This window comes from Ursus americanus, chromosome 15 (assembly GCF_024610735.1).
Source record: "Ursus americanus isolate L20-20 chromosome 15, mUrsAme1.1.p, whole genome shotgun sequence".
NCBI lineage: Eukaryota > Metazoa > Chordata > Mammalia > Carnivora > Ursidae > Ursus > Ursus americanus.
In genome coordinates, this window is record NC_142141.1 from 59,071,807 (window position 1) to 59,084,219 (window position 12,413).

The window sequence follows — 12,413 nt, forward strand, 5'->3', positions numbered from 1 at the left end:
AACCAGGCCACGTACACACGGCACATTCCCGGGGGTGGCAACACCGAGTATGCGCATCACAGACTCCGTCCTGATCGGAATTACTCAAGGATAAGTCAACCTTGGCTTCCGGGGAGCTCTTTCTGCAACAACCGTCAAACAGCAGAAGGGAAAACAAATCCCAGTTCTGGAGCGGAGCCCGCAGGAGAGGGAAGAATGGGGGGTGGGGGAGGGTAAAGATACAGACTCTAAACCAAAGTACATAAAACTTTTAATGAATCAACCTTACAAAAGACAATGGCATCAAAACATCAGACGCGTTTGGTACAAAACTGGTTCTAGGTTGTGAGAACTAATCCTGGTGATGGATGGCACGAGACACGACACAGCAAGGCGACAGGACCACGGATCCCGCTGGGGCCCGTGGACAGCCACTGGCGATGAGACACGTGGGTGAACACAGTCAAATCCCATGTGGGGTGACAGAAATCAACTTATTCACAAATACTGTGTGTTTTAATATCAGACTAGCGGATGCGGTTGGCGAGCTACCATATTTTCCAGAAAAGAACATGCACCGGAAGATAATATACACCCCCTAGTTTTATTGCCTTAAGAATTTTTGTTTATTTCACGTCTGTCGTCTTTGTGAGTTCGTTGAACGCGTCTCTCCTATAACACACACTCCTTTTCCTTCTGCTTCGGAGTAAGCACAGTGCAAGTGGCAGAGCGATCTTGGCACACATCAGACACCAAACGATATGCCACCAGGGTCATAGGAACGAGTCTGAAAGGCTCCATAGGACAGAACAGAGCACGCACATCAAAAATGAGGGACAAAGGTTGCAGTCAGAAAGTGCGTTGTACCTTCCTGAAAATACAGTCTTCTTGCCAAAGTGAAGGCAACTCTTCAGGATGCCAAGTTGCCCTGGGAAAGGGACCTTGACATTTCTGTGTTTACAAAGTACGTCTTCAGCTCCCCCTTGCCTTTCACGTTAATTATTCCTCGACACGTGCACGTGTACCCCAGCGTCTGGAGGATGAGGCTTGTCTCCTCGGTGACCTAGAAACACACGACAGACGAAGACGCGGTCAGTGTCTAGGCCACACGGCCTCTGGGGGTCACCTGACCACAAAGATCAAGAGCCAAAAGACACTCGTGTTCTTTGACCCATTCATTCTACCCCTGAGAAATTGGAAGGAGAAAGAATAGCGCAGAAGAGCTTTTTAAGGACAATGTGTAGTTTCACGCTGTGATAGTGACAGACCATAAACCACCTAAAAGTCAAGTGATCTCCAGGGAGAAGTGAACCATGATGCTGTCCTGACCATACTGAGGATGAGACTGTGAAATAAGGAGATTTGTTTCACCCCAAAGGAAGCATGAAGCCTGGACTCATGCTATGATTTCAACTATATGAAGACCACGTATTCACATATAAGAGACCTGGGAAAAGAAAGTAAAACAGAATATGTTGGAGTGGTGGGATTCCGGATAATCTTTACAAATTGTCACCGATGTCCTTTCATGAAATCATAAATGTGAATAATAGATTTTAATACGGGTGGGAGAAGACATCCTGAGAAGACCGAGGGTTCCTGCAAATGGCCACGCACTTCAGGTTGAATGCTTGAGAATACAACTAAAAGGACCCTAGGGGTCCGCACTAGCCTTAACCTGGACAAGACGCACCGGGTCAGGTCTTGGAAGTTTCCTCCCTTTACTGAATTGACACGAGATGCTAAAAGGGCTGGGCCCCTCCTTTGCAGCCTGTCGATGGGATGGGACAGGTGGTTCCTGCCACTGCCCCGTGGGGCAAGGACCCTTAGTGCAGAACAGCATTGGAATTCCTTCCACTTCATCCGAGGAAATGGACATGGAATGGGGTGGGGAGTCCCCGGCCACCTCAGGCATGCAGGTGACACATGCGTGCTGGACAGGCTGTTGGAACAAGCTAGAAAAATCACTCCATCTTCCTGTAATATGACCCAATGGCCAGCCCCTAGCACACGGGAAAATGCATGGATCCTTGGGACCCTTATGACCAGAGCTAGGAAAGGGGGACACAAGTGCCAGATATTCACATCCTCCCCTCCCCTAGGGTTGTGTCCAAGTCCTGGGGGAGGACAGGTGAAGCCAGCAGCCCAGGATGGACTTTGCATCCTGGATAAGAACTGGAAGAATATGGACAAAGCCAAGAAACCCAGACTACAGATATGTACTCATGATCCGAGTTCTCAGGGGTCATCAGAATTAGGGAATCCTACAGGCTTCTGACTTCTGACCTTGCACAGAGAACAAACACATCTTTTGGAGTCTTGGGGGTTCGTTGTGCGTGGAGCACCGCCCCTGGCATTTATGAGCTATCTGTTGGAATCTGTAATGCAACCACACAATTGCTGTGATGCGAGGAGGAGGGAGCTGTCTCCCGGAGGAGCACCAGCCTGTACTCCTCCGGGTCCAGGGGAAGCCTGGCTGGGTGACGCGTGGGCTCTCCGCTGCTCTTTGGCTTCCAGGCGAGAACGCACGGTGGGAGTGGAATGCTCTCTAATCAAAAGAACCCATCCGTCAGGCCCGGGAGAAGCTTTGTGATGATCTCAGCACCATTTATTTTTCCTGGCATCTCACTCCTTTTCTTGCACTAAGAGGAAACACGAAGCTCCTGGAGGCGGAGGGAGCACCGCGCCCTCAGGGAAGGAGTCTGCTGGGCACGACCTCCCAGCCGCCGTGCCGTGTGAGCACCCACGGAGCTGCAGATGAGCTGCTCTCCCGACAGCCAGAACCCGTGTCGTCTCCCCCACGCTCCGAGCGCGCAGAGAGCATCCAGCGGGCTGCTCAGCACTGCATCACCCGGAGCTTTACGACACCCCATATCCTCCTGGAGACACACAAGAGCTCAGGCTCATCTGAAGCATTGATCTGGAGGGGATTTACGAGCTCCAGGAGGGAGCACTTTCCCCGACCAGCCTCTCTTAAATTGTTTTTGATACTCATCCCAAGTACTTGAAAACCACTTGGAGAGTCGTGAAGCATGTCAAGGCCACCATTCGTCTTCTGAATGTTCCAGGTATGTGGAGAGGGCCCAGCTTGGCCTACAGGTGGGAACGGGTGTCCTTGATAGGAGCACCCTCTCCCTGCACCAAACGGAGGACGCCAAGTGGTCCATGATTGCCGGAACATCCCTGGGCAGGGGGAGCTGCCGGTGACATGCGTGCAGGAAGGCCTAGAGGCCATGATGCCATCAGGGCACGGTGCAACTAGGCTGCCAACATGGCAGACCATGCTTCGTGGGAGGCAAGCAGGCCATCTCCACAGACAGTGACCACAACTCAGCCCCATTTCTGTGAGAGCTTCGTCTGGATTGGCTCTCATGAGCACAGCCACTTGGCTCTTTTCCCTGGCAATGCAGTTTGGTTGGGAAGCCCTGGCTGTTCTCCTCCCCATGTCACTTGCCATCTCTCCCCTCTCTCTGTTGCTCAGTTGCTCACTTTCAGCAACGGTTGACTAATCATCTGGCTGGAAAGAGATGAACACTTAGAAGTAATGTTGGTCCCGTTCCATATAAAAATTAAGGATATGCTATAGGAAGCTCACAGAAATGGAATCCTCTTGAATGAATGAGCCAGAGAGTGTGAAAGGCAAGTGAGCAGAAGTTTAATGAAAAGCCCACTCTTGATGACATCAGAGCTGGGGTCTCCTACAGAAGTCAATAGAGAACTCTAAATCTCTACCATAATGTTAGCAGGCATGGTTACCTGAGGACACTGGTCAAGCCAAGGCACACAGAACAGGGACTTACGGAATCTTCCGTAATGGACACCCCCAAAAAGAAAAAATCCTATTACTGGTGTCCAATGGTTTTCATACAATTTTGCCATTTGGCAGGAATTTATCTTCCAGAATATAACAAAGCTGGAGTGAAATGTGGAACCACTGCTTTTTGAGGGTGAGGCAAATAGAAAGTTCTACAGAGACACACGCGCGCACGCATTCTTCTCATTAGGAGAAGTCAGTCTCTCCTTCTAGGTGTCTGGCACCATGCTCAAGCGTCCTCCCTTGGGTAGATTCGAGTGCTTTCCCATCATTCTATATCCAAAGCCTGTGCTGGTCCGATTTGGCACTGCTCTGACACATCACCCAGAATCCTACCCCTTGTTTTTCCCCAGTGGGCTCTCTTCCGTCTCCCCCCAGTTCTGCCTCTGGGACGGGAAGTCTGGGGGTTATCTCTGGTGTTGGTAATACTATCCCTCTCCCCAGCAAAGTACCTTTCAAGGTGCGGGGCCCGGAGATGGAAGAGGAGAGAAGGGTCCTGCCCTAACTTCGTGCTCAGGTATCTGACTGCCATGTTGGTTGTTGCAATCGTTGACTTTTGCAAAGGCAATAATCTTTATATTATTACATTTCTAAATTATTGCTAATAGCGAGTGCAGAAATGAATTAACATTTCCCCAATAAAAAAGGACTTTGTCAATGTAAATGTGTTTCAAGGTTTTCTCAAGATCTAAGTAACTTTCAAGGTTCTTGTTTTAATATATTATTATCATTATTATTACACTTATTTATGGTTTCCGAGAGGACAGAACTGGCCGATGCTGACAAAGCACACTGAATTACCTGTATCTTGTCCAGCACGCCGGTGCTGTCCATCCTGCTGGCCACGTTTACAGTGTTGCCCCAGATATCATACTGCGGCTTCTGAGCTCCAATCACACCGGCTATCACAGGTCCGTGGTTAATACCTGCGACACATCAGAACCGGGTGAATGAGATTCAAGGTACAGTAACCGTCTTAAACAGAAGAGCTTTACAAGGATATTTTTGAATCATCGTCATTAAACAAACATTAGCCCAACCCATGGGATTCTAAAGCAAAGAAAAATTATTGTTTTTCCTTCTTAACCTTGATTCTGGCTCATGTGCCCATATATTGTTATTATTCCATAATAACATAAGGTTGGTTATGCTTCTCAAAAACTAACCATAATAGTTCCCTATGTTGCTATTTAATCTTAGACAAGAGATGAGCATTGTGTTTCCCATAGTTGTGTCGCTAATGTTAATTTTGAAATCTTTGTCTTTCAGGTTTAAGTAGCTACACTGAGTGCATTGACCAGCAGCTGCCGGACTTGTGGGTTCCTGCCGCCGTCTTGCCGAGCACGCCGCTGCCACCAACCACACCAGTGCTGTGTTCTCCACCCGCCAGGCACTGTTCTATGTGCTTTATGTGTGAGAACTCTTGTGGTTCTCACAGCAGTCACAGATGGGGTGGGTACTGTCACCGTCACTTCCAGTTTCAGGTGAGGAAGCTGAGGACGGCACCATCAGACAGGCAGTAGATGGCAGAGGCCGATGGTTCCATGGCCCCTGCTTGTAAGGACGCTGCCCTCCAATCTCTGCCACAAGCGTCCGGTGCACAAGGCTCTTCCCACCTTGAGGGCTGTTGCCTTCCTAACGTCCCAATGGCAAGGTTCCTGAATTCCAGAGGAATGTGTTTGTGCTGTTGAGCTCCATTGCTAAACCACCTGCCGAAGGACTCCCTTAACGTGCACTGTGCTCGTGACAGAGTCCACCCAGGTCAGCGTTAAAACAACAGCAAATGTTAGCATGGGCAATACAGATTCAGATTTGAGGACATTCTCTGACACAAGAAGCTACAACTGATAAGACTGGAGGAGGGTCGCATTTGGAGGGATCTTTGGGTAGACAGGCTGGCCCCTGGTGGGCAGGTGCGACCCAAAGAGGGTCTCCAGACAAGTGGTCTCTCAGACTGTGTTGCTTGGGTTCTTGACCCCCTTGAAGCTGGGCTCTTTACAGCTCTGCATCCATCAGACTGAGGACAGCCCACCTCTGGCGTAAGCGTCTTCACCAACTGTGATTCCCCAGGGACAGCCACCAAAAGGTTGCTGGAGAAACCCAGGAACGAGCTGTCACTCTTCAGCCCAGCTGGCTGAAACCTCACTGGCAGGACAGATTTCTTGCTATCCTGGCCTGCCCGTGTGACTTCCCAGATAATCGGGCACCCCAGACAGAGGTGACGGTGGCTCTGACTGCCCCCTCCGTTAGTAACTGCGATTATAAACCCGTGGTTATTACGTGCAGACACTTGAGCTCCGGGCGCACGTCCACACTGCCTGAGACATGGGGATGGCATCTGCCCCCAGGAGTGGAAGCCTTGCAAGTCTGATCAACTTCTCTAGTCACAGTAGCCCGGACTCCTCCCCCACCCCGTGCACCAGTAGCATGAGTCCTTGTCCCAGCATCTCAGTTCAAAGAGGCAGACCCCCAGGTATTCTGGGAGTGGTGTGGAGGAAGACCACAGACATAGAAATAGAAATGACGACACTGGTTAATTATGCCCCCTACATTTTCTCCTGGCTCTAGGACCCCTCCTTACTGCAAGAGTCACCTTGTATAGATTAAGGAGGCTGTTTCTGAGTGATCCCATTTCCCACTCCCGAATTGCTTGGCGTGCTACGGTTTGCTACAGATCTAAGGCCAAGCTGCCTCTTTGCAATGGAGAGGTAGGCAGGAAACAGTACGAACACTGTCCACAAAATCTTTGAAGTTACGCAAGAGGTGAGCAAGAAATTCTGCTTTGCTTTTGCTGAGTACTCAACAAAGCTCACACACTGCTTTAGACACCCCAAATAATTTATTCCAGCTGCTGGCTGGTGCTCTTGAACCCCTCTGCCATCAACTTTTCTGGGGCTGCTGAGTCCTGCTTGGTCAGTGCCTGGGGGGAGGGGAGGCGAGGGGAGAGCCTGGGCTGATGATTCCTGGCACAGGCTCAATCTCTACTTAGTGCAGGAATGTGCTCGAATTTTGGTTCCTGCTAACCGACTGATTCTGCAGCTTGACCCACAGAAAAGGACGCTAAGAGTGAATTCAGCTCTTATTATTTGCCTTTTTTTTTTTTTTTTTGAAATATTACTCTCCCGAGTTCCTACCGTGAATCGCCACTGGATGGCACTATGCACCCGAGTGCAGCCCGGAAGCCGCCCAAGCGAGGCCCAGGGGTGGGGAAAGGCAGCCCCAGAGGCTGGTGAAACACTGAACTTAGGCTTCCTTAGGAATCTAAGAGCCAGTGTGCAGGGTGACACCATCACTAGCAGTATATTCAATAATCAGTGTAAAATAAGCACTCCATAAATTCCTACTGAACAGGGTCTATTCAATTACTCACATTAATTTGGAAAATACGGTTATGGTCCAGACCAAGAAAACTGCTTTTTTTGGATGTAACACAGGTGACCAGGGAATGGCTGTCCCCATCTCACCTTGCAGTGAAGGGCAGTGCTGTTTGGGTCTGTATATGCTTTTCAACAGAGCGGGTCATGCCGCCAGGTAACAGATTTTTTTTTTTTTTAAATGAGAGTAGTTTGAAAGTTTGAAGCTCATTGTCTAAGCTGTCAAAACAATCAAGAGGCTCTAGAGTCAAGGGGACACCTCCGCATCTGATGTGGTCAGCGGGCTGTGGGGCCGCCTCCACCTGCTGGCCCTTCTCACTTTTGGTGAAGGTAGCGAGCGCCCTCACAAAGGCCCGCTGTGCCTGGAGGTGAGAACGTATGAAGGAAAAGGTGTCCGACACTAACAATTAACAGCATATACGAGCAGCAAAGAGGCCACCTGCAGCTCCAGACGTACAATATTTCCGGGTTTTACAATTCAGAACATAGGCAGAGCAAAGGAAGAAAATTGCTCTAAATATTGGGATTTTTTTTTTAAGTGGAAATCTGTATGCAAAAGAAATGAAAAGCCATTCAGATGGAATTTATTACAAGAACTCCTCTTATGTGGACTTGCTTTCAGGAGAAGCAAAACGTGTTGCCAAGAGGAACATTAAATCGTCGGAGAAGGTCCTACCTATCATGAATGGCCAGACAGCTGCGTGCTCAGCTGGGGTTTAAAGCACACTTTCTGTGTTTACAGACATTTGTAAAAGGCTAGTAAGCATGAAACATGCTCATGAGTCCACATTAGGGAAGTTACTAGAAATTTTTAAAAGAAATTTAGGCCAGTGATGGGTATTAGGAGGGCACGTATTGCATGGTGCACTGGGTGTTATATGCAAGTAATGAATCATGGAACTTTACATCAAAAACTAGGGATGTACTGTATGGTGACTAACATAACACAATAAAAAATTATTATAAAAAAAAGAAAACAAATACTGAAAGACTTAAATTCAACTATATCAATAATTACATTAAATGTGAATAAACTAAACCCTCAATTTAAAAAAAAATAAAAGAAATTTAGGGAGAATTTTTTAAAGTATTTTAAAGAATTTTAAAGTATTTTAAAGAATTTATTGCCCCTCAATTTAAAAAAAGATAAAAGAAATATGGGGAGAATTTATTTTAAAGAATTTTAAAGAAATAATTTTAAAGAAAGTTGGCCTTTCCTGTTAGGCTTGAACCTTCAATCAGAAAAACTATGTCTATTTCAGAACCTGGGACATATGTTTAGGGTTCTTGGAGGCTGTGACCCCCAGAGGTGTGAGACTATTTCAACAATTCTAAGATGCCTTAAAAAAATATACATAATATATATTTTTTACATTTCTGGATCTCCAAAGTCTGGATGCATCTCCCGGCCCATGGCAGGTGCTGATTTCATTGGCAGGAGTCCTTACAGTAGCGGAGTGGTTCACAGTCGACGGCGTGCGTGAGCTCCTCAGGATGGCTCACGGCCGTGCACGCGGCTTGCGGGGGACCCCGGCCGGAAGGATGAGGCAGTGGGACTGAAATCCAGCTCACGGTCCTAAACACAGTGCTCACAGCCTGGGTCCAACCAAAAGGTATTCTGTTTTCTAATTTGTACAAAAGTGTCTCAGGGGCTCCTCACTTCCCTGAGCCTGCTCCCCGCAAAATCCAGTCCTCTTGCCCTCAAGACACACTGCATGGCTCTCCCCGGACACCTGCAGCGAGCCATCCCTCGCGCCGTGCCTTCCCCACACCTGCACGGTCCCTCTACACCACGTACCCACTCGCAGCTTGAAGTCGTTGAAGGAGTGCTTGTTGATGGCGTCCAGCTTCGCCACCAGCGCGAAGGCAAACTCCACCATGGTGCCAATGTGCATGTACTGCCTCTCCGGCTCCTGAACACAGAACAGACACGGTGAGCGGGAACAAGGTCCCCGAGTCCCGAGGCTCCAGTCAGGAAGAATGCTCGAGGCTACCACCGCAGCGGACGTTCTGGGAAGATTACCCCTCATCCCAAGGAGGCCTTTTGCCCCAATTCATGTTTGTGGCTGTGGGGACACCTGAGACACTCGAAGACACGGATACCCAGACAGACGCTGCCGACAGAAGACGCTGTGAGGAGGGCCTGGCTCCTGGTTCTCCGCTTGCCCCTCACACCCATCTCCCCCCTTCTCTGCTGGGCTCAGCTTCCTGTTGGACTGACCAGGGGGAGGGTCCAGGGAGGGTCAGGGGGTGCAGGGAAGAGGGTTGGGGTCCATTCCTCCTCTTCCCCACTCCACACCCTCCACAGCTCACCCCGGTTCTGGAAATACCACATCTTCCTTTTGCCCTGATAGGGGAGGGGTGTTCTGTGTCCCCCCAAATGCATAACCTCCAATACCTCAGAATGTGTATTTGGAGATTCTTACCTCCATCATTGAAGGGGGGATTAGGATGAAATTGGGTCATTAGTATGACTCATCCAATATGACTAGTGTCCTTATGAAAAGAGGAGATTAAGACACAGACACATGGAGAAGACCACACGAGACACGGGAAGACGGCATCTACACAGCAAGGACAGAGGCCTCAGGAGAAAACAACCCATCAGCACCTCAACCTGAGACCTCCAGTCTCCAGAACCAGAAGACCATAGATTTGTGCTGTTTAAGCCCCCGGTCTGCAGTGCTGGTACAACAGAGCCCTAGCCAACTACTACAGGGGGCGACATGTCCTGCTTTCACGGTCCCTGGGTGATTTATCATCCCTTGAGGAATAACCACCATACAGGTAGAGCTGAAGGAAAGGACAAGGTCAAGGTTTCCAGTGAAGGTAAATGGGGATTTCTATTCCTATTTACTCCTAATTTATACTTATATTTGTTACTAATTTACATTTACTATGAATTTGTAATGCCTATTATATATTTATAATTCCTTTTGAAGATCATCTTTCTAAAATTTCTATTTTTGGTTATATTTGAAACACACATTTTTTATTAGTATATGTATATACTTCACAAAATGTGTTTCCATGTCCTGAAGGTTCCCGCTGCCCCAACACTTAATGAGTGGGTGCACCGGGATGTGGGGTGACAGGCAGTCCCAGCCCAACCCAGTTGGCCTGCCCACGCAACTGGGGCTTGTGGTTCCGGCGTCCGTCTCAGCACTAGAATCCCTGCGGTCCTTCCTCTCCCTCACTAGTCTGTGAGCTCCCCCAGGGCAGAGACTCTGTTCTATTAACGTGTGCCACCACAAGACGCAAGTGTGGCCCAGAAGAAACACCTGATACCTGGTAATTGAGAGATTGCTCTTAGATGGCCTGTCGGTGACCAAGAGATGTCTAGGCGGAACAGAGAGCATCGTCAAGCTTTGGCGGGAGGTTAAAGCCAACTGATGCTCACTGGGGGGCCATATGCGCAGGATGAGCCATTCACACACCCACTGAAGAGGGAGAGGGTCTGGGGCGCCTGGGTGGCTCAGTCACTGGGCGTCTGCCTTCGGCTCAGGTCACAATCCCAGTGTTCTGGGATTGAGCCCCGCATTGGGCTCCCTGCTCGGCGGGAAGCCTGCTTCTCCCTCTCCCACTCCCCCTGCTTGTGTTCCCTCTCTTGCTGCCTCTCTGTCAAATAAATAAATAAAATCTTAAAAAAAAAAAAAGACACATCACAACTTAAGGAAAAAAAAAAGAGGGAGAGGGCCCAAGGGAAGAAGAACACACAGAATATTCAAGCAGGGACTGGGGGATTGGCCTCAGCCAGCTGGCGGAGAGAAGAGGGAACCAGTAAGGACACCGGGAATCCTTGAGAGAAGAACAGGAGAGGCAGGCCTTTGTGGACCTCACACTGTGACTTCCGGGACAAGTGTTCAATCCCGCTGGGCCGCAGAGGAGCTCAGTCAGACATGGAGAGAGCTCTCTAGAAGGTTCTCCCCTGGTGAACGGGGAGGGGAGCATCCTCCACCCAGGGTGAAGATAAAAACCAGCTCTGAGGCTCTCAGTAGGGGTGAGGGAGCAGGACGGTGGAGAACGTGGACATACCCAGCATATTCGAGGTGACAGGGAGGTGGGGAAAACCAAGGCCAAAGGAGAAAAGGAAAATGGCAACAGAGTTATTCCACGAATCCACACAGTGTTTTAGGGACAGGAGTCAGGGAGGGTAGCACTAGCCAAGTCTCCTGACGTGGGCACTACTGACCCCTGGGCCGGCTCATTCCCTGTCCTGTGCCCTGCAGGATGCTGAGTGGTGTCCTGGCCTCGGCCCACACATGCCAGTAGCGGCTGCCTTCTGGGAGTGACAACCAAAAATGTCTCCAGACATTGCCCAGTGTCCCCTGGGGGGCAAAATGCCTCCCCCGCCGGAGACCACTGTGCTCAGTAATACAAACCTGGGCAGAGCAGAGACACTGCATTTCCGGTTCAGAGAGAATGTTCTTTCTCTCCTCACATACATTCTATCATTCGAGAGAAAGACCAACGGAACGTTACTGTGGCTGTAAATCCTCAACTTCAAATTGTGCGAGAAAATCCAAGCAATTTAAACAACTGGAACACAGACTATCAGCTAACGTCGGCGGAAATGCAGAGTCGTTTCTTAAGTTAGCATTGCTCTTCTGTCGAGCTCCCTAATATTCTTGTCTCATGACCCCGGGGAAGGGGTGATCTGGAGGTTCATGCACTCGTCTGGAAACACCTTCTCCTGAACAGGAAGCATGGACTGTGAAATCAACAGGCAGAATCCCATGTCACTGGTATCACAACTGTCCTAGCAAGGAGGACAGATTTGCCACGGGGATGGGGTGGGGGGGATGGTTTGCTTCCTACCGAACCACGGCACAGCCAACGAGCCTCCCTCCCCGATACATTGTCACCCGGTGTGTTTTCATGCCATGGGCTTAAGCTGGAGGTTTACGTGACCCCAGTGATGAATGGAGGGACAGAGTTCTGGGAGTGGGGTTTAAATCCAATGTCGATAACTCATTTGGGCTTAGTAAGTCCTGGAAAAAAATTATGCTCAGTCTTTACAAGAGCTCGGTTCATTTCAAAAAGTCCTTATAACTGAGCTTTTGATAAATATTTGATGACAGTAAAAAGGAGCTCTTTCTCCCATGATCCAAATGATTTCTGTTAGATGTCTCCAAATATTTAACCGACTTCCAGTGACACGGCAAGCAGACGCATTTGGTGCCCTGGAACACATCTTGGAAGCTGTTTGCATTGGAAATTCCACCAGCAAGGAACGCCTCTTAAAG

The 12,413-nt window shown here is 49.2% G+C and overlaps 1 protein-coding gene across 2 annotated transcripts in view; it reads right to left on the reverse strand.

The window, feature by feature from the left end:
- Positions 1-233: 233 nt before the first annotated feature.
- Positions 234-12,413, reverse strand: part of ADCY2 (adenylate cyclase 2) — a 387,890-nt gene continuing 375,710 nt past the window's right edge. For both annotated transcript variants that reach the window (XM_045795930.2, XM_087867988.1), the window contains exons 23-25: positions 8,966-9,080; positions 4,595-4,719; positions 234-1,042 (exon numbers count right to left, since the gene is read on the reverse strand). In XM_045795930.2, coding sequence (XP_045651886.2) covers positions 890-1,042; positions 4,595-4,719; positions 8,966-9,080 — 393 coding nt within the window. In that variant the 3' untranslated portion in view covers positions 234-889. The remainder of the gene's footprint in view (positions 1,043-4,594; positions 4,720-8,965; positions 9,081-12,413) is intronic.